Source organism: Taudactylus pleione, unplaced genomic scaffold, assembly GCF_031769625.1.
Source record: "Taudactylus pleione unplaced genomic scaffold, aTauple2 ptg000814l, whole genome shotgun sequence".
Classification (NCBI taxonomy): Eukaryota; Metazoa; Chordata; class Amphibia; order Anura; family Myobatrachidae; genus Taudactylus; species Taudactylus pleione.
In genome coordinates, this window is record NW_028285216.1 from 1,384,806 (window position 1) to 1,407,490 (window position 22,685).

The 22,685-nt window shown below is 46.2% G+C and overlaps 1 protein-coding gene across 1 annotated transcript in view; it reads left to right on the plus strand.

The window, feature by feature from the left end:
* SOX13 (SRY-box transcription factor 13) overlaps positions 1-2,857 on the plus strand; it is a 45,846-nt gene extending 42,989 nt beyond the window's left edge. Inside the window, exon 15 of the mRNA XM_088458170.1 lies at positions 1,804-2,857. Coding sequence (XP_088314296.1) covers positions 1,804-2,047 — 244 coding nt within the window. The 3' untranslated portion in view covers positions 2,048-2,857. The remainder of the gene's footprint in view (positions 1-1,803) is intronic.
* Positions 2,858-22,685: the final 19,828 nt, after the last annotated feature.

Genomic DNA, 22,685 nt, shown 5'->3' on the forward strand with positions numbered 1-22,685 from the left:
TGGACATATGCTAACAACTTAATTGAGTGAGATTTTGTTCAGTATTGAAGACATTTAATAATTTGGACATTATTTCCACACTGTAAAACTGGCCACACATCTAAAGATTATCTGTCCAACCAGCCAACTAGTTGATTGGTTGGAATGAAAATCTGGTAAGGAATACAATCAGCAATTTGCTCCCAAACGCTGGAAAATGGACCAAAATTGTTTGTTAAATGTTTGATCTAAACTATTGTTCAAACTTGACTGAACGACCATTTTCATCTTTTCTGGCATTTAGGAGCAAATTGCTGATCATCATTTACTCCCATACGTTACCAGATTTTCATTCCAACCAATCAACAAGTTGGCTGGTTGGATGTAAGTTGGTCTAGTGTGTGGCCAGCTTTAGTGTTTTTGTATTATATAAAATCACTGAGAGGTGAAGTAAATAACATTTGATTATCTCGTTACAATGCCACCTACCAAGGGCAAGTGTAAGGATCTGAGCGACTTTGACAAGGACCAATATGACTGGCTAGATGACTGGGTCAGAGCATCTCCAAAACAGCAGGTCTTGTGGGGTGTTCCCTGTATGCAGTAGTTGGTACCTACCAAAGTGGTCTGTGGAAGGACAACTGATGAACCAGTGACAGGTTCATAGGGGTCTAAAGCTCATTGAGGTGCATGGGCAGCGAAGGCTAGCCTGTCTGATTTGATCCCACAGAAGAGCTATTGTAGCACAAATTGCTGAAAACTATAATGCTGGCTATGATAGAAAGGTGTCAAAACACACAGTGCATCTCAGCTTGCTGCCTATAGGGGCTGCGTAGCCGAAGACTGGTCCGTGTTCCCACGATGACCCCTGTCAAAGGTGTTAACTTGGCCTCCAAATTCCCCAGATCTCACTCGATCAAGCATCTGTGGGATGTGCTTGGAAAACAAGTACGATCCATGGAGGGCCCACCTCACAATTTTTAATATTAATCCATAAATCTAATGTTAATCCATACATTTTAAACTGGCAAAAAATAACGTGCATCAGAACTGGTTATATGAATGCTGTCTCCACGCTATATTTTGCCGTTTTAAAGGTCCCTACACACTAGACGACTTGCAAAAGTTGCGGTGTCGTCAATGATTGCATAAACTGTCCAACCTAACAAACAATCTGACCAACGACCTGACTCTTGTTAACGAGATTGGCAGATCTTGTCTGCTGTAGGCAAGATCTGAAGATGCGATGTACGACCCACAGGGACGCGCATCATGATCGTAGGTGGACACTCACGATTTGGACATATTTTACGTCGAAATCGGGCAAAACATCGTCTAGTGTGTACGCACCTTAAGATTTATGGATAATCCAATCTAGTGATATTTTAGTTATTACTGTAAACCACAAACTGTTTAAAAATCATTTTATTAATTATTTTCATAAAAAAATTTTTTTTATAGAGGTACAGCTCCTATAGCTAGTGGCAGTTCACAAGTGGTGGAGTTTTTATTAAAATATGTTAATAAAGGGCTGAATAGTTTCCACTAGCTCTCTATAATCTATAAACTTACCTGTGGTCCTAGGTAGCATTGTCTCGTAATCCACTGCACAGCTCCCACTGTTTGTTATGACCATCTCTTGAGAAAATAAGGTGGAGCTCAAACAAAGTGCCAAGGAAAATGGCATTCCACATGCTTCTGTTAAGGTTCTCATTGCACAACTGGTATCAAATACAAATGTTTTGCAAGTATTTTATATAACAATCTTTTTCACATTTTTTCAAAGTTCAAATTACAAAGGTGTTTTTTTATTTATTTATGCAGATCTCCAGGGTCATTGCCAAATCCTCCATCACCATCTGGATTCCAATCACAATCTACAGGAACCATTTCCCAGTTGTCCTCTCCTGACATGTACCAGGCTCATGAAAATATGCCAGTCATCACCAACACAAGAAGCCTTCAAACTCAAGACCCCAGAAGGTCCATGGCTCATATGCATGAGCTCTGCAGTGACTCTGAGGACTCTGGGAAGAGTGATGGAGAACTTGTAGTTATAACAGATTGAAAAGGCAAGGTCCAGTTTCCCTGTGCTGTGGGTATTGTGTACATACAGAGAACCTTCATGTCAACCACTCTGCAGAATTCAGATGCATTTCCATATTTTGTGATTTCAATGGCTCCCACCATTTATATCTGCTTGGGTACATTTTGGACACATGTACAATGTGTTGAAAAAAAATATTTAACATGAACAATTTACATGAAAATATCATCTGTTTAAAATAAATTGTGTGTCTGCAGTAAATCATTTTAAAGGTTTTGGCAGTTTTAGGATACACTGTAGTTGGAAAACCGCTTGGCAGATTTAGGGGTACTGCTCCTTTGGTGTTATGAGGACCAGTACACACTGTTTTTCTCTTGTATAAAATATAACTTGCATCTGCAATCAGAATGGTTTTAGGGGAGGGGCTGTAATGGTGAATAAACATTTTATAATTTATACACCACAAACTACCTATGCATAAAGCAAACCTGCATACCTACATCATTATGTATGTTCCCTTCATCTTCTACTCTTGCATTATAGTATATGCAAATGAGTTAGAATAAAAATTAATTGTAAGCATTCCTAGTTTATAAAAAGAACTGTCCCCCCTCACTGCAGCTTTAGGGAAAGCTGTTAGACCACACTGCTGTCTAGCACCCTGTCAACTAAGCATATCCCACGGACATTAATGTAATTGCGGAGCTGGGATAAGTGTTCCAAAAAAAACAGGCATGTCCAAAATCTGTTTTTTTTCTTAGTCATTGCTGCATTATATCCTGAAGTGGGTGCAGTCTTAGGGGTCTATTTACTAAGCTTTGTTAGGAGAAAAAGTGAACGGAGATAAGTTACCAGCCAATCAGATCCTAACTGTCACTTTTCAAACACAGCTTGCGGCATGGCAGTTAGGAGCTGATTGGCTGGTACCTTATCTCTGTTCACTTCATCTCCAAACAAAGCTTAGTAAATAGACCCCTTAGACAGCCAGGAACACCTGCTCTTACAGTTGACACCGTCAATGGCTCAATGTTGGCGGATGGATCAGTTTAGTTTAGGTTGACTTCACCAACTTCAGAAACATGATGCTGTGATTCCTTAAGAATTTTATAATTAGGGTGGTAAGGGATCTTGCATTCTGATGCTAGTAGGGTGATAAAGTGATACTTTTCCTTGAGAAATACCAGTGTGGTTCTATATAAAGATAATTAGCCCACTTTAAAATTCAATTTCGTTATTTTAACTAGTTTTTGGCAGAAACAGCAGCGGTGTGCAATCAGTTTATGCCCTCATAGTGCCTTATTTGAATGTACTGAAGGGATTCGATCTAACAACTCATAATTCTCATACCTCATAAGAGAGACAATATATATATGAATATATGTATATTTTTATACCTCTGTAAATATAGATCATAGAAATTCTTTTTTTTATTATGTTAAATAAAAAGAAAATAACTTAAACCTGAATTATTTCTCCAATTCTATGTTTACTGTGCAGAACAAAAAAAAATAAACAAGCTACACTTTGTGTGAAATCTGTTTCTGGCTGACTACTGTAAGTGATCCCAAATTACGTGCCTGACACATTGTCCCAGATATGAACTTTCTACTAAATCTGAATTTATTTGGAGTTGTGAAAGGGTGATACGGCACTCCTTTGTCACTGATAGCGTGGTATTTGGGGTATGGGGTATAGGTAAAGGAAGAAAATAAGCAGCTAGGTAGGTGTAAGAGTTCTCCTACTCTTAAAATTTAATGTAAAATTGATAGAGATCTACCAGCAGAGAAAAAAAAACTGATAATAGAAAAAGCAGATGAGCATGAGAGTGAAATAAAGAAAAAAAAATAGTTAAAAAATATAAACTGTTTATTTTCTGGTGATCTCACCAATTAAAAGATGCTTTCCCCTTCGCAGGGAAGTAATAAGACTGTTGTAAAACAGCCACAATAAAAGCATATAATCTGTGAATGGTGATAATGTCACAATTTAAAATCACCAGTCTGGGTAAAGCAATATATGGCATTAAGTGTTCCAGTTTATTGTAGACTCCACAATAGATATGTTCTCTGCTTAGAAACAGGCTTGCGGTAAATATATTTAAATGTCATTATTGGCTAATCTCCTGTGTTCAGAACTTTCTTGGTGCTGCTCCTCCCCAGATCAAATCCTGGGATAACTCACAGCTGCACTTTAACGTAGATGAGTACTCACAATTTGCAGGGTGCTTCTCTGGGCCTTTTCTGCAGCACTCCGGCTGAGATGAGGCTTGAAGTGCCTTTGTGTGGGTGGGCGGTTGATTTGTTTATCTGTTCCCCCTGGCTGTATCACTGGACTGGTGGTGTAATACCTGGTGGGCGGCGGGAGCTGTGGAACACTCCATTCTCAGTATGCGTTTCGCACTCCAGATTATAGAGCTGGAATGGCTAGGACACTTTTGGGGGAGCTCAAAATCCACCTGCATCTCATTCACCTATGCAGAAAAGTGGCATTTTGCAGCAAAGCACGGTATGTGGGACTATGGGCCAAATGTAATAGGTAGTCAGTTTTAGTAACAGTACAAACTCGCACTTTTAAAAAGTGCGAGTTTGTACTGAAACTCGCAAATTCAATAGCCTGCGAACTTTTCAGCTCGAGGCTACTGCATTTGCGAGTGCAGGCGAGTTTAGGACTATGTAAACTGACACCTTTTAATGCGAGTAGCATTAAAAGGTGCGAGTTTTAGAGAAGCCATCACAGATCAGTGAGATCCGTGATGGCTTCTGTGTGTGTTAAAAAAAAAAAAAACGTGCACCCCCTCCCCAAAAGCATAACCAGCCCCGGGCTTTATAAAGCCTGTTCTGGTTCTTAAAATACAGGGGCCAAAATGCGTAGGGGGCCCCTGTATATTAAGAACCAGCACAGGGCTTTGTTGTGCTGGTTCTGGAAAATCGGGACAAAACGAGTAGGGGTCCCCTGAAAATACCAGAACCAGCCCCGAACTCTGTCTAGCGGGGGGATAATGCCACAGCCAGGGAAAACCTTTCACCGGTTTCCCCGGCCAAAGCATTATCCCTGACCGCTAGTCAGTCCAGGCCGGGAATCCCTGGGGAGATGAGGACCCCCCAATAAAGGGGTCCCCCTCTCCAGGGCACCCCAGGCCTAGAATGATAGCCCGGGGCTATCCACGGCACCCTAGGCCGGTGGGTGCCGGGTTGATAGTGTTAGTGTAAAGTGTAAAATTAAAGTTTCCATAATTGTCTTTAGTTGTAGAACCACAACTACCAGCAAGCCTCCCCTGCATGCTGGTATTTGGAGAACCACAAATACCAGCATGCGGGGCATTACTGGACCACTGGCACTTGTAGTTCCACAACTAAAGAAATACGTAAATAAACAAACATACACCATGAAAGTATAATTTTATTAAAACATACATGCACACTCACACTCACACATTCTCACCTAGTATCCGAAGTAATCCATAGGGGTGTACCTGAAAAAAAAAAAAAAAATCATACTCACCTCTCCTATGCGTCGATCACGTCCACTTGTCCAAGTAGGCAATCCAGGGGTTAAAATAAAAAAGCCAAAAAACCCGATCCATACGGACTGAGCAAAGGTATGTGTGTACGCATACCTTTGCTCCGCGTAAATGACCGGGGCACACGTGTGCCCCGTCAGTAAAGGGGCCGCCAGCCAATCAGGGAGCATCTCCGTCGGAGCAGCTCCCTGATTAGCTGAATGAAGCCAGCCTGTGTGTCCCATAGACGTCTATGGTGAGAAATCCCCATAGATGTCTATGGTGGGAACCGCTACATCGTAGCCGCAAGATTAATTGAGGTTAATCTTGTGGTTACATCACTGATACAATGTCGCGACAGGCTGGCCTCATTCAGCTAATCAGGGAGCTGCTCCGACGGAGATGCTCCCTGATTGGCTGGCGGCCCTTTCACTGACGGGGCCACACAGAAACATGTACATATCTCATGGCTATGTGAATGTTTCTGTGTTAATCTGACCTGCTCAGGATGTACTCGCTAGCCTGAAGCAGGTCTATTATTTGGGGACTTTTGGTAAACTTTTTTTTGCGAGTCTGAAACAGACACACTATTACATTGGGCGAGTTGATTGTTTTCAATGTGAAAACATCTGGATGCGAGTTTGAGAATGGAGAGTTTTAGTAACTCTGAAAAATGCGAGTTTTAGTGAACAGACACCCTATTACATTGGAGAGTTGTGAAAAATTGCGAGTTTAGCACCAAACTCGCAATTTACCAAAACAGACTACCTATTACATTTGGCCCTATGTGTTAATAACCTTCCAGTTGCCCCTGGTACCCCACCCCCTCCATGATCACACAGTTGGGAGTCCCACATAACCTCTAATAGAGCTGAATAGATAACTCTATCATTGTGTTTCACTCATCCTGTCCTTAGATGACACAACTCTACAGCCTGACTGATTGTGCCAAACTATTTTAGGTTTTTTTACGTTAGTAATGCTCTTCACCACTACAAGTATTTTAATCTTAGATTTCTTATGGATGGGAAGCGCAGAGTGTTGATTAAAGTTAGGTGACTGTTTTAGATGTAAACAAAAATAGTCTGTGATACAAAGTCACTTCTGGCCTAACTTATTAAAGTGTGGAAGAGAAGGCAGCAACTGTTCTTCCACAGTAAGAGGCAGGGACTGGCCTATCTCAGGATGTGGAGGAGGCAACGAGTGGCCTACTACATAAGGATGAGGCAGCAACTCGTCTATCTCAAGTGGAGGAAACAACTGGAATACTTGAGGCAGGGCACTTCCAACACCAAGTAGAAAGAGCCAGTGATTTAGGAGGAGTATGTAGTGACTGACCTACCTCAGAAGGAGAAGTAATCAGTGACTGGCATACCTCAGAAGGAGAAGTAATCAGTGACTGGCATACCTCAGAAGGAGAAGTAATCAGTGACTGGCATACCTCAGAAGGAGAAGTAATCAGTGACTGGCATACCTCAGAAGGAGAAGTAATCAGTGACTGGCATACCTCAGAAGGAGAAGTAAACAGTGACTGGCATACCTCAAAAGGAGAAGTAATCAGTGACTGGCATACCTCAGAAGGAGAAGTAAACAGTGACTGGCATACCTCAGAAGGAGAAGTAATCAGTGACTGGCATACCTCAGAAGGAGAAGTAATCAGTGACTGGCATACCTCAGAAGGAGAAGTAATCAGTGACTGACCTACCTCAGAAGGAGAAGTAATCAGTGACTGACCTACCTCAGAAGGAGAAGTAATCAGTGACTGGCATACCTCAGAAGGAGAAGTAATCAGTGACTGGCATACCTCAGAAGGAGAAGTAATCAGTGACTGGCATACCTCAGAAGGAGAAGTAATCAGTGACTGGCATACCTCCAGAAAGAGGGTGCAGTGACTAACCTAACTTGATACATGGAGGCAGAAATTGGCTTAACTCTGTAGGAGGGAGCAACAACTAGCCTACCATAGAAAGAGAGGGCAGTGACTGGCCTACCTCAGAAGATGGAGGATGCACTGGCATACCTGAGAAGGAGTAGGTAGAAAAAGCAGTGACTAAGGGCCTGATTCACTACTGATCTGAACTGCGATTGCAATAGCGATTGCGCACGAAGTCTCACTGCGATAGTAGCTAATCCATTGCGATCGCTATGTCGTCGCAGCACAACATAAGGACGCCCACTTTACCTTACACATCCGTAATGTTTAGCAAGAGTGCAAAACCATCGGTACAATAGAGTACCATCGCAGCCTCACGCACATTTACACAAGTACAGACACTACTCAGAAATTGCCAACTTCATCGCACGCTAAGAGACCTCAGCCTGCATAGGGCATCGCAGTGGGTAATTTATGCACGCCCCTGCAATGGCATTGTAACGCACTGGCAGGCCTGCTTTTAAATATGTATTCAAAAAATCATGTGTCTGTAGTGTAACCCATACTTGCTGGGCAGCCACAGTAGTTGCAGCATCCAATATTGATTTAAACCCCATAGTAGTTTCACTCCATGATTGAGAGTATCTGTGCATATCAGATATTTGTCATAAAAACTCATGGTCATAGTTATATAGGTTCTAAGTAGCAATTTTGGATGCAATACATCCCACCAATGATCACATGTATACTGAGTAATGCTGCATGCATGATCATTTAAACAAAGGACAGCTCTTCCGATAAGAGCTGTCCTTTGCGGTGTCGGGACTTCCGGGTTTATGTCGGCCAGTGCATGTGGGAGCTGCAGGGGGACCCTGGGAAGGATCCTATTGGATTCCTCTCTGGGAAGTTTCCTGATAAGAAGCCCATAGGCTTCTATTAGGCAATGCGATCTATAGATGGTCTTGCCTATTGGGTCCAAGTGCTTTGCGCATATGGAAATGCGGTCAAATCCCCGAAAACTGCATTTTCAGGGGTTTGACCACATTTTTAGCTGTGATGCATCCGCCAATATCTTAAAGAGAAAGAGGCTGCCATCAGTTTAGATTTTCCAAAAAATATTCTTTTGTGTAGCAGGACATTGGAACAATGATCAAAAAATATGTATATTTAATTGTTTTCTTAAAAAGAGTTGTAGAATGCAGATTGCTGCCTGTTACACTATAGAGGAGTGCGTTTTCAATGTTACAGTTGATCACAGAAAGTGTTGACAAAATATTCAGCTTTTTTGTAAACCTCCAAAAACTGCACCTGTCAGGTGATGCCCATCACCTTGTGTATGTAATACGTATCATCTGCTCTTACAGTGTGTTCATCAGCTGTTCTGTTAACTGATCTGTATCTGGAAAGTTGTTGCATTCATCTAAATAAAACTCTTGGAGTTGTAGGCATACATGTTATTTGTCTGCTAGGTGTGCTTTATGATGAATCCGATTTCATCTGTCCTTTAATACCATCTTTTTTTTAGCTTTGTTTTGCTTATCACTAGTCTAACATTCTGATAAGCGATACAACACCTTCACCTGCTAAGCAACAGTACATTATAGACACCGATATAAACATGTTTGAATGCTGCAGTAAATTACTAAAAATATAATGTTCCATCGCGATACTAACTATAAATTTGGTATGGACAATCTAGAATTAATTTTTTTTAGAAAAATGTAAGTCATATGTATGCTTTTGAAATACGATTTTGAATACGTGTTGATATACTAGTATACGATAAACTGCATATTATATAAAAATGAGTGAATAATTTTGAACAGTACTTTTACATATGTGAAAAACACAGTAATGGAACACAAACCATTCAAAATGACACACAGCAAAGTCTCTTTGGTGTAACAAGTTTGATTTTCACATATCATCAGCATTTAACGTGAATAAATATGGCCTCATATTTAGTTAGAAACAAATTGCCAGCAGGTGGCGACAAACTGTTTACCAGTGTGGGCACCACCATATCTGAAGTGGTTGTGGACAGCATGCTATAGGTGTGGCTATAGCTTTAGACAGTGATACCGTGTCCACTAATCCCTTTCACTGGTAATTATGTTTGGTGTACATGGCTCCCCCTTCCTGGTCTCAAGCAGTGTGAGACAGGACATACCTCCTAGAGACAGGACACAGTCCTGACTGTACTTGACAATCTACCAAAATCTGGATTGTTCGCCAATATCAGGACATTTGGAAGACAGTCTTTTCTAGCTGTTCTTACTTCTTTCACTACCTGCTGTTTTTGGTGTCTTAACCTTAGTTGCTTGCTTGGGTTTAGGCTGGAAAGCCGGGCACTGAGTGAAAATACTAGTCCAACCTTCAATCAACCAGCCCCATCATTAATTAAAACCATCCATATTTAAAAAAATATCTTATAATACTCCTATTTTCCCCTAAATAGTTCCAATATTATATTAATGGCATTCACATTTAACAAATAGACCAATATCCCCCCAACGAGTCTCAGAATGAAATTAATAGCTTTCAACGTGCACAATAATTACAGGACTTGGAAGGTTGCCTGGCAATGAAAGTAATATGTTTTCATAACTTTCACCAATACAGATGTGCGAGAAAGTCAGAGTTACTACTTTTTACAAGTCATAGGTATGCACATAGGGGTCTATGCACTAAGCCTTGGAGTGAGATTAATTAACAAACAATCAGCTCCTAACTGTAATTTTTTAAAACACAGCGACGGTTGTAAAGTGACGGTTAGGAGCTGATTCTTTGGTACTTTATCCATTTTATCTCTCTCCAAGGCTTAGTACTTATTACATAGACCCCTATAGAGCCTGATTCAGAGATGTTTGCAAGGGAGAGAGCACCGCAGCGGCGGCAGGTGACTGTTGCTGCGGGGCTGCACTGTCTCAGCAGGAGTCAGACTCCGGAGTCAGGAGTCATCCCCTCTGCAGCGGCAGAGTGATGGCATCAGCAGGGTTGGCCGGGAGGTGCGCCGCAGGGAAGGGGGCAGGCCGGCGAGGGGTCCGGACGCCTCTGGCTTCTCCCCTGCTGCTTCACTGTCTCTCCGCAGTCAGCTGCGCATGCGCAGCTTCAAGACAGGCTGCGAAGAGACAGTGAAGCAGGGAAAATGTCCCCTTTTCTGAAAAGCTGCCTCCACAAAAGGAGTAACTTTTCAGAAGTGATCATTAAGTATATGAGACCAGATGAATGCTTCCTATACAAGGATTGAATTTGCAGCGAGTTCAATCCTTAATTATCACAGGGGATACTTTTCATTTCATGAATAGACCCCCAGGTGCTGAGTATCACTAGTGAATCAGCTCTTCCTATGAATGTGGGTAAAGTCCGGTATTGCCGCCTTCCTGCAGTAAGTGTAATACCCTTTTACACCAGAGCAAAAACCTGGGTTTTCTACTTCAGGGTCCATAGGGTATCCACAGGATACCTTGGGGTATAGGTGTGACGTCAGTCGCTGGGCACCATAGAGTTAAGCTTTTCAGCCTCCCAGGATGCACTAGGGTCCCCCTCCTATACCCCGCCCCCGAGCCAAGGCACCTCAGTTTAGTTTGGTGCCCGGCCGGCGTCGGGTGCACCTGTCGGAGTGGGTGCTAGAAGAGCCCCTGAAGCTTTCTTCAGTGCAGCTGTGGCTGCACATCTGGATGTACAGCATGGACAGTCAGTCCTGACGTCCATGCAGTCTTCCCTACACCCCCGCCGGTACCGATCCGGGGATGCTGGTGAGCATCTGGGGTCACAGCTAGCGGTGACCCCAGATGTTCCGGACCATGGCCGGATCCAAGGGGGACAAAGGTAAGCAGCGGGGTCCCGCGGTGGGTCCCCGCTGGTCACATGGTCCTAAGTCCCCAGGCAGGGGGCTCCCTGGGGACTGGCTGCAGCGTGGAGCCAGGCGACCAACCTGCGCTTTCCACTACCCCCTGGGACAGCGGACCGCAGCAGAGCGGTAGCGCTGCGGCGTCCCAGGGGTTAAATGCATGCCAGGGGAGCGCGCCTTCCCTGTCTCACAGCCGGCGCTTCCCCCGCTGCACACAGCCCTCTCTGCATGCTGCCGACTGGTCCTGTGGCAGCGCTCCTCCCCCAGGCCAGCCTCCTCTCTGCTCCTCGGCGGCCATCTTCTCCAGAACGCATGGTGAACGCTGCTGGAAGCGCTGGACGGAAGCATCGTGGTCTGGGTCCCCCCGCATACCTTTCCTCCGCTGTGGTCAGGTCTGTGTATGCAGCGCTGTGTCCTACCAGGCCCTGTGTCTGCGTAGTTGAGTGATCAGCGCTGTTAGTGCAGGAATTGATTTTCTTTGCATTGTATGTGACTCTGCTAGCGCTGCTGCCTGTAACTTTTCTCTAAACTGTCAGCTTTATTACTGTCCCTGTTCTTTCTGCTAAGCCCTTGCGGTGCGGTGCTGCAGGGTGGTCTCTCGCCTATTTAAGTTATAATTGGTGAGAGAGGTCACATACGTGGTGCCATCATGTCCGAAAGTGATTTTCCCCTCCGGCTACGTGTAAAGTACCGGCTACGTGTAAAGTACCGTTAGCGGAGGGGGAGGGTAGCGCGGAGGGCCTTTGCCGGCAGTGTTTGTCCATGGCGCGGCCTCTTACGGTTACAGCACCGGTACAGGAGCCGCCCTGGGCTTGTTTCGCTCAGGCGCTTACAGCCTTAGTGGGCCAGTTAGCTCCGCAGCCCGCGTTTACACCGATGGGTTTATCCCAGCAGTCAGTGGTGTCGTCACCCATGCAGGGTTTCCCACGACAATTGGTGGTACCCCACAGTCTCCCTATTTCCCCGCTCCCGGTTTCTCAGGAGCCAGCGTGGGTTAACTCCCTGACGAGTTCTGTACAGCACTTGTTGGATTTGTTGCAAGGGGAGTCTGTGATGCGGCCGCATAAACGGCCGGTGGCGTCTCTGTCGGCTCCTTATGAGGATGACGAGGGGACGTCTGATGATGGGGAGATTCTGGATCCTTATGATCAGGAACCTCTCCATACTAAGGACGCTGATGCTAAGTCCAAAGTATATATTCCTGGACTTATTCGGGCGGTCCGCACAGCCTTGGTGATTGAGGACGAAGTTCCCCCAGCGGCTAAATCTAAGTATGCCTTTTTCAAGGATGTGAAGGGCGATGCCACAGTCTTTCCTCTTTCGGGTCAGTTGGTGGACCATTTAGAGGAGGCGTGGAAACAGCCTGGCAAAAGATACCAGCCGCAGAGACGCCTGGCGGTGGCTTATCCATTCGCGGATAATTATTTTGCAAAGTGGGAATCCCCTCCGCAGGTGGATTCTCACGTGACCCCTCTTGTCCGTAGTGCCACATTGCCGATGCCATCCATGTCCTCCCTTAACAATGCTACGGACCGCAAGGTGGAAATCTGCCTGAAGTCCGCTTATTCCCTTGCGGGGGGGGGCAGCACGGCCGGCTATGGCCATTTGCTGGGTTGCCAGAGCGATGGAGCGCTGGGCGGATTCATTAGAGGCTTCTTTTGATTCCGACTGTCCAGCCGAACAGGCGGAGTTGATTGGCAATCTCCGTGATTCGGCCACCTACATCAACGAGGCAGCCCTAGACATTAGTACTCTGGTGTCTAGGATTTCTTCAGCAGCGGTAGCTGCTCGTCGCACCTTGTGGCTGCGATCCTGGAAGGCGGACGCAGATTCCAAAAAGGGTCTGGAGGCGTTGCCGTTTACCGGAGAAGTTCTCTTCGGTCCGGATCTGGATAAGATTGTGGCCACGCTGGCGGCAGCCAAATCGGCTTGTCTCCCGTCGGCCGCTGCTCCTTCTGGTTCTGGACCATCGTCCTTTCGGTCATCTAGGGCCCAGGGCAGGGCCAAACCACAGTCGTTTCCTCGACAGGCTGGTCCTAAGAAATCGGCCAAGCCCCGGAAGCAGGCATGGAGTACCAGACGTCCGGCCCCCAAGCCAGATGACAAGCCTGCGGCCTGACGGTCCGGGCCTCCCTTTGGGGGATCCCAGGGTGGGAGGCCGCCTGCTACAGTTCGCCCAGTGTTGGTCGACCACTACGACAGACACTTGGGTTCTGGAGGTGGTTTCCCACGGATACGCCCTCTCCTTCCGGCACAGACCCCCGGCTCGATTCTTCACCACGGGTCTACCATCAGACCGGAACAAGGCTACGGAGCTGCGGATGGTATTGCACACTATGCTCCAGGCTGGAGTTATAGTGCCTGTTCCATTCTCCCAGAGGGGCCAGGGTTTCTATTCAAATCTATTTTTGGTACAGAAACCCAATGGGTCATATCGTCCGATTCTCAACCTCAAAGCACTCAACAAGTCTTTGCGGGTCCCGAAGTTTCGGATGGAGACCCTACGGTCCATCATTCTGGCGCTGGAACCTGGGGACTACATGGTGTCATTGGACATACAGGACGCTTACCTGCATGTCCCTATTCTTTTGCGCCATCAACAGTTCCTCAGGTTTGCAATCCGCAGCGACCACTTCCAGTTTCGGGCGTTACCTTTTGGCCTGGCGACAGCACCACGTGTTTTCACCAAGGTGATGGCGGTCATGGCGGCTTCTCTGCGGCTGCAGGGAGTCCGCATGTTGCCGTACTTGGACGACCTGTTATTGGTGGCAGGATCTCCAGAGCTCCTGTTACGCCACTTGGACGGCACAGCTGGCTAATCAACTGGCAGAAGTCCACTCTAATCCCGTCTCGGAGGATTCTGCATCTTGGAGCCTTATTGGACTCGGGACAGCAAAGGATCTTTGTGACGGAGGACAAGATCTCTGCTTTACAGTCAAGGGTGCGCAGTTGTCTGCACAGCCGCCGGGTGTCTCTACACTCGGCGATGAGGTTACTGGGCTCCATGGTGTCGGTGTTCGACATGGTGGAATACGCCCAGTTTCACTCCAGACCTCTGCAGCACCTGATCCTGTCCAAGTTGAACGGGCTGCCTCAGTCTCTGAAGTCCCAGACGATTGTGCTCACCCCGGAGGTTCGCCTGTCCCTTGCGTGGTGGTTACAGACGACCCACCTCAACAAGGGACGTCCGTTCTGGGTTCCAAATTGGGTCCTGTTGACAACGGACGCCAGTCTTCGGGGCTGGGGAGCAGTTTCGGGTCCACACTTGTTCCAGGGCAGGTGGACGCCGACAGAAGCGGAGCTTCCAATAAATATCTTGGAACTCCGTGCGGTCTTCAATGCTCTCCAGCAGGCACAGCGGTTTCTCCAGGGTCACCCGGTGCAGGTCCAGTCGGACAACGCTACCACCGTGGCCTACATAAACAGGCAAGGAGGAACTCGCAGTCGGGCGGCTCTCGTAGAGGTCTCTCGGATCCTGGTTTGGGCGGAGCGCAATCTTCCGGCCATATCAGCGGTCTTTATCCCGGGAGTGCTAAATTGGGAGACGGACTTTCTAAGTCGCCAGGACGTTCATGCGGGGGAATGGTCCCTGCACCCGGACGTTTTTCAACTACTGGTGGACAGGTGGGGTCTTCCAGAAATCGACCTCATGGCGTCCCGGCACAACAACAAGTTGCCGGTGTACGGGTCTCGCACAAGAGACGAAGGGGCGTCTCTGGTGGATGCTCTGTCCGTCCGGTGGACGTTCCGGTTCGCATACCTGTTCCCTCCGGTCTCCCTTCTTCCACGGGTAATCCGGAAATTCAAACAGGAAGGAGGGACGCTCCTGTTGATAGCTCCCGCGTGGCCCAGACGGCACTGGTTCTCAGACCTTCAGGGTCTGTCCGTGGACAGTCCTCTGCGGTTGCCGCTACGACCGGACCTCCTGTCTCAGGGTCCTTGCCTTCACCCGGACCTGACTCGGCTGTCTTTGATGGCGTGGCTGTTGAGACGGCCATGCTGAGGTCCCGGGGGTTTTCCAGCTCTGTGGTGCGTACCATGTTACGAGCTCGGAAACCGTCTTCCGCGAGGATATACCATCGCGTGTGGCATACGTTCTTCCAGTGGTGTCGACCGAGAGGTTATGCACCGCGGGAGTTTCGTCTGTCTCGGATTCTCGCCTTCCTGCAAGCGGGACTAGATCATTGGCTTCGCCTTGCTTCTTTGAAGGTACAGGTTTCGGCCCTATCTGTCTGGTTTCACCGTAGGATTGCTACAATCCCAGATGTGCGCACCTTTATGCAAGATGTTCTCCGCATTCAGCCGCCCTTTGTTCCACCTGTGGTGCCTTGGGATTTGGCTGTGGTCCTGAGGGCTCTCCAAGGACCGCCGTTTGAACCACTGGGCTCAGTGGATCTTAAATGGCTAACAGCTAAGACTGTTTTCCTTCTGGCCATTGCTTCGGCCAGACGTGTTTCTGAGTTAGGGGCTCTTTCTTGTAGACCCCCTTTCTTGGTTTTTCATGGGAACAGGGCAGTGCTCCGCACTCGGCCCGAGTTTCTTCCCAAAGTTGTTTCCCAGTTTCATGTTAACGAGGAAATAGTTGTTCCGGCCTTTAACTCACCGGGTCTTTCCGTGGGTGAGGCCTCTTTGGATGTTGTGCGGGCCTTAAGGACTTTTATGTTGACCGCACTTCTTCGTTTAGGATGTCGGACGCTTTGTTTGTCCTCTATGGTTTCCGTAAAAAGGGTTGGCCTGCTTCAAAGCAAACTTTGGCAGCCTGGATCCGTATGGCTATTTCTGAAGCTTATCTTCATGAAGGCCTACCGGTCCCTCCTTCTCTGAAGGCTCATTCCACTAGGTCTGTGGGTCCTTCGTGGGCAGCTTGACGTGGTGCCTCGGCAGTCAAGATCTGCAAGGCTGCTACGTGGTCCTCTGTCCATACCTTCGTGAGGTATTACAGGTTTGACACCTTCGCCTCTCAGGATGCTTCCTTCGGGCGGCGGATTCTCCTTTCTGCACAGGAGCGTCCCCACCCTTAAAGGATACTGCTTTGGGACATCCCCAAGGTATCCTGTGGATACCCTATGGACCCTGAAGTAGAAAATATGAGATATGGTAAGAACTTACCCTTCTTATCTCTATTTCTACGAAGTCCATAGGGTTCCACAGGACTCCCGCCCTGTCGCACCTGTGCTGCAGATGGGCTTTGCTCTGGTCACCGGTTTTCCGTCTCCCTCTGGTGAGAATGTGATTCTTGTATGTGTCCAGATCTTTTTTCTCTCTCTTCCTTCTCCTCCTCCGGCCTATGGCTTGATAACTAACTAAGGTGCCTTGGCTCGGGGGCGGGGTATAGGAGGGGGACCCTAGTGCATCCTGGGAGGCTGAAAAGCTTAACTCTATGGTGCCCAGCGACTGACGTCACACCTATACCCCAAGGTATCCTGTGGAACCCTATGGACTTCGTAGAAATAGAGATAACAAGAGTAAGTTCTTACCATATCTCATATTTTTGCTGGGTCTACCCGGGTCACAGCTCAATTTAAAAGGGTCCCTGAAAAATAACCCGGGTCAAGTCACCCGGCAATCCAACCCAGGTAGCTACAAGGGTCAGACCGAGGATGGACTTGGGTAATGGTGCAGTGTAAATGGCGCAACCCGGGTTATCTGACCTGGGTCATGCCTAAAATTAGCTGATTGGTGGTTGTGGAGCAGTCACCTCTCACTTTTTATGACCTCCCAAGTTTAGCAGGGTAGACCCAGGTTCAGTGTGAATGGGGCTGACCTGAGAATAACCCAGATCGATGGTGCTGTGTAAACAGTGTCTGACCTGGGCCTGACTCATGTCTGGAAACCCAGGTAGGACCCAGGTTTTTGGTGGAAAAGAGGTATAAGTGACTCTGGATCCAGGGTTGCTTGCAGCGCAATCTTTTTGCTTTATGCTGTTTCCTCAAACTCCTTTCTATGTTCACTGATCTCTGCTTTAATTTTTGCTTTCAGCAGCTGTGTGTAATCCCACTTGGAGCTGTCTTTCTCCCTCTCACATTGATGTGCAGATCACCAAGCACCTCCTTGTCCAACTCTGCCTCCACTGTAATTGTCACTACCTGTCCTCTCTGTAACTGTCACTTCAGGCTGTGCATGGGCCCTAGATGAGCCTGGTGAATTGTGGGGCAGTAGAACAATACAGAGTAGCCTACCCTCACGATTTTAGCGGGAGGCTCCCGGTTTTTAATGAAGCCTCCCACTCCTCCGCAAAGTTTACGTCAACTCCCAGTATTTGGAGGATATTGGACTGCGCATGCGCGATTCCAGAATGTCGGGGGACGGGCCCTGCGGGGGGACGGCATGACGTGACACCATGTTACGTAAAGGCCGGCCACCGCGGGGTTGTGGGTAGTGGTGGCCAGCGCTAGTCAGCAGTGCGCACACAGTGTGCTTGGGTTCTGCAGTGGAGCCTGGTGACAGCAGCGCTGCACTGATTGGGACAGCAGCGCAGGTGTGGGGCATTAGTGAGAGCCTGTGAGCAGCCGCATGGAGACTCAGACCACACACCAGTGTCTGTCTCCAGCGGCAGTGGCCGTAGCAGCGGATCCCTCCCCCTCTCCTACCTGCACATGGGAGCCGCGGGGACTGAGACATGCAGGAGGAGGAGTGATGTTGGTGCTGTCCCGGTGCAGAGAGAAGCTCTGGTCTGGCAGAGCGCTGTTCGGCTGGGTCTGGGAGCTCGGTGGAGAGGCTGGAGGAGAAGTGCCCGGTCCCAAGGTGAGTTTTTGTGATTCTACCCCAGCAGCTCCATTGCACTGACCTTTGTGTATGTGTAGGGGGGCACTAATAAGTGTGGAGGGCATCTAGTAATGTGCATGTGTGTGTGGAGGGCATCTAGTAATGTGAATGTGGCAGGGCAGAGATATATTCATGTCAGTGGGGGAGCTAGGGTCTCAGCTTATAGGAATATATATACGCCAATAGGTGGAGCTAGATACGCCCTTTGGGTGGGGCAGACCACACCCCCCTTCCCCATTACCATCTGCAGTCTCCCTGAAAGTATTTTTCAAAAGTAGGCAAGTATGGTTCAATATGGCTGCAGTGGCCTGAGCAGCACCAGCAAATCAATGATTTAGTACCTTGAAGTTGCAGGATACCACACTGCACACGTGGCAAGGTACCTTTGCGATGCTGATTGCTGTGATTACTTTGCAAAGTGATTGACAGTCAGGTATCATTTAGGGGAGGTAACACGATAAAAATCGCATGCCTGTTTTGTGGCGTGTAGCAGTCTGCATCTGCGAGCCCGTGGGCAGATAAAGTGATTACGGCGTCTCAGTTCAGGAGCCCATTGTGAGTGACCGTAGGGTTACTCAGATGGCCGATTATGGAACTATCTGCAACGGTGGCTATGTATTTGTATGCACTTGGTTGTATCTGCGAAGCTACCAGTGGGCGTCTCAATACATTTCCACCTGGCTACAGCATTGGCTTATTTTCGCACAGCAGCTGCGAATGCATTAGCGCACATCTATGAATCAGGCCCAAAGTGTGCCAAATTCATTTGCACCTTGTACACCTAGCAAGCGGTAGGTGCAGGTGTTATTAATATTGATGATGGATGCTCTTGTAGCCGGAGGGCTGTGGATGGTACGCTGTCATAGATACATATGACTCAGAATAAAGGCGTATAGTTGCATTCAATTTCCATTCGCCAAAGACATCCGAATTTCCTAAATCAATAGATTACAGGCCCTCTAATTTGATGGTTGGGCCTTGTCTAGAAGACTGATAGGAAATATGACAACTGCACTTAACGCCATAATTTCCTACCTTTAATTTCTCCTCCACGGGAGATGTTCGGGGAGGAGAAGCAAGTGAGTTGCGATGGGGGCAGGGCTCGATGGTTGGCATCATTAAGCCCCGCCCCCTTCATGGTAAATTACAATTGGCGCATATTTACATAGGGGGCTGGGCCAAATGACGCGATTCATTAAGAATTGTGCCATTAAGCTCCGCCCCCTGCACGGGGACCCACGATCGCCACGGAATTTCTCCCCATTCTGCCCACTTCACTAGGAAGTGGGCCGAATGCGGGAGAAGTGCCTTCCCTTCCGAGGGTGTGGTGGCTTACACGAAAAATCAGGAGCCTCCTGCGAAAACTGGGAGGGTAGGCATGTATGCTTAACTCATAACCATCCCGATTTCAGCAAGATAGTCCCTATTTCAGGGCTTTATCCAGCTGTCATGATTGGGACAATGCAATCCCAATCTTAACCTGTTTGGAGGTATGACCCTTCCACACTGCTCTGCATACCAAAGCAACGTGAAAGTGGCATGTAAAGTGTGGTGGTAGGAGGAGGACTAGAGTGGGAAGAGGAAAGCCAATTGGGAGTTTGGCCACTCCCCAGCTATGACATGGACATGCTGTGGTGGATATAGTTCTCATAGCTGTGTATATATTCAGGTGGAAGGTTACAACGGATCTTATTTTTTGTGTGTACTAGTTGGCGTATAAATCTCTATTCCATGTCTTTGGTTTCCTGTACTTTTACAGTAAAGAAGCATGTACACTCACTGTGTCCAAGTTATTAAGAAATCCTTAATAACTTGACTTAACATAGGCGACGAGGATTAAAATAAATCTTCTTTAGCATTGCTCCAGTAATCAGTGAGCACCAGTGGACTGACACAGCACAATTGTGAGGTGCAAGAGGAGCAGCACATGCAGACTGCCAACATCACCTAGCCTGAATAAAGGGGTACGTGAGTTATATCATTCTTTCTCTACGGAAGGGAGGAAAAAGGACATAAAGGCAAAATGTCAGGATGTATAGGCACAATAGCCGCTTTTGATAATATATGTAGCCCAGTCTTCTCTACGGTACTAAGAGAGTGGAACTTTACTGAATGCTAACAGTGAGCAGGAGGACAAAAAAGTAGCAGTCTTAAGATGGCCACACATCTAAAGATTATCTGTCCAACCAGCCAACTGACCAACCGTCCAACTTGTCTGTCCAACTAAAATGCTTCCCCACACATCTAACCAACTTTTCATCCAACCAGGCAACCTGCCAACTTTTTCAACAGACCAGCCAACTTCTGTCCAACTTGTGATGTCACAGAAGTAGGCGCATACTGCCTGCCTACTTCTGCATGTTTTGAATAAATACATTGAACACACACACAAATATATTTTATATATATATATATATATATATATATATACACACATATGTCTGTGCATGTTTAACTATATATATATATATATATATATATATATATATATATACACATAAAATATATATATATGTGTGACATTGGACAGTGCCGAATGAGGGGAGGAGAGTTGGGTGGATCGGCGGGTACGGAGCCGTGATGGTCTGGGGGAGGGTGGCCGGATGCAGTAGAAGTCAGATGGTCATAAAATATATAGAGGCCTATTTATCATTCAATATTTGCGCTGTATTCCCCGAAAACCATTTTCGGGGGATAGCCGCAAATATGAAGTATTCTTCGATATCTGTTGCTATCCCTCCATTTCCGTCGGCAACGCAACCCCTATTAGTTTCTATAGGGGATGCAATGCTGACAGATTTATTAAGTTCCAGAATGCAAAACATCGCGAAACCTTGATGCGTGCAGCATGAGCCTTCTGAAGATGGCGTAAGCCACTATTGCCTATGGGCTACACATCACAAATCTGTCTGGAAGAGTGTTCCATAGGAAATATCCCTTGGCAATGGCTGCAGCGCATGCGTGATCTGCAGACCAAGCACAGGAGTGAAGTGACCGCTGTCTCTGCAGGTGGAACTTCATACTTCCAGGCAGTATGATCACATCCTGCAATGCGATCATGGGCGCTAATATGGTGCCCAGATCGCATTTCAAATGCGATCATTACTAAATGGGCCACACACACACACACACATATATATATATATATATATATATATATATAAATACAGTAAATTCAGTGCGCAAATCAATCAATCAATGCATAAACACATATAATACTGTGAAAAGTTTTTTAGAATCCAATAAATAGATGGATTTTTGGAACAAAGTAAATCTGTGTCACAGACGCCAGATATAGCACAGGCCACAGGTACCACACAGGCCGGTGTCTTCCCCACGTTAAAACCCGGATCCAAGCGGGTATTGGTTTATCTGGAATTGAGAGCAAGAAAGAAGGGGCGCCACATAGTGCATGAAACTGTAAAACAGATTTTATTGCAGACAGCGGACATAAAACTCGTTCAATGAATATGCGTACCACAATCAGCGGTCAGATACCATCGCAAGTAATAAAAATGAAGAAGCCTGAATATCACCCGAACGTCTCCGGGGACTCCGTCGGCTATTCGACCAGTAATGGAAAGCAACGCCAAACCACGCCCCAACGTGTTTCGTCATCGACTTCGTCAGGAGGCTGGTTTGGCGTGAATAACAGGCATGCTCTTATACTAGTCATCCCATCTACTTCCACAAGTGTTTTATAATTAGATACTTAAACTAATCAGTATTGGAAACACTATAGGGAAATAGTAGCAGATGTTACAATGTGGGTACTTTAAATCCTAATGCATACATTGCATATTGCATAACATTTATAATTAAACATAATAAATTAAAAAGTCAGCATTTAAATAAATGTAAAAAATACAAAAAATAAATTGTAAACATAATGAAATGCTTTTCCTTAAAAATACAAACATAATAGTACAATAAATATGTGCAAAATGCATGAGATAAAATTCATGAGTTAAAATTAAAATAAGAAATACTGGGATATAAAGGAATATGGAATAAAAAACAAGAGATAAACAGCAAAAGATAAGCAATAGATCTACAACAGCAGGCCAATTAGTCTCTTAAAAAAGGTGTGATATCATATCCCTCATTTAACCCATTAGGTTGCAAAGTATTCAAAGTTATAATCCAAAAGGATTCTCTCTTTGCCAATAAATTATCTCTATTGCCTCCTTTTATATCAATCAACACATGTTCTAAACCCATAAATCTCAAAGTAGTGGGGTTACTACCATGACACTTTTTAAAATGTCTGGGGACACTATGATTATCCACACCATTTTTTATATTCCGCAGGTGTTCTAAAATTCTGATTTTCAGCACCCTTTTTGTTTTTCCTACATACATTTTACCGCAGCCACAAACCAATAAATATATAACATAAGTGGTCAAACAATTTATAATATGTTTGACCTTGAATTCTTTCCCTGTACTGCTGGTAAAATTTTTTGCCTTGTTCAAACCATGAGGGCAGACTTTACACCTGCCACATGTATAGAAGCCTGCCAGTCTCATAAACTGACAGGATTTCTCTAATTGTCCTTCATCTAACAATGGTAATAGGCTGGGTGAAAGGGCTGTTTTTAAAGTGCGGGCTCTTCTAAATACATTATCTGATTGTGTTGAAAAAAATATTAGATAAAGGGTTATTTTC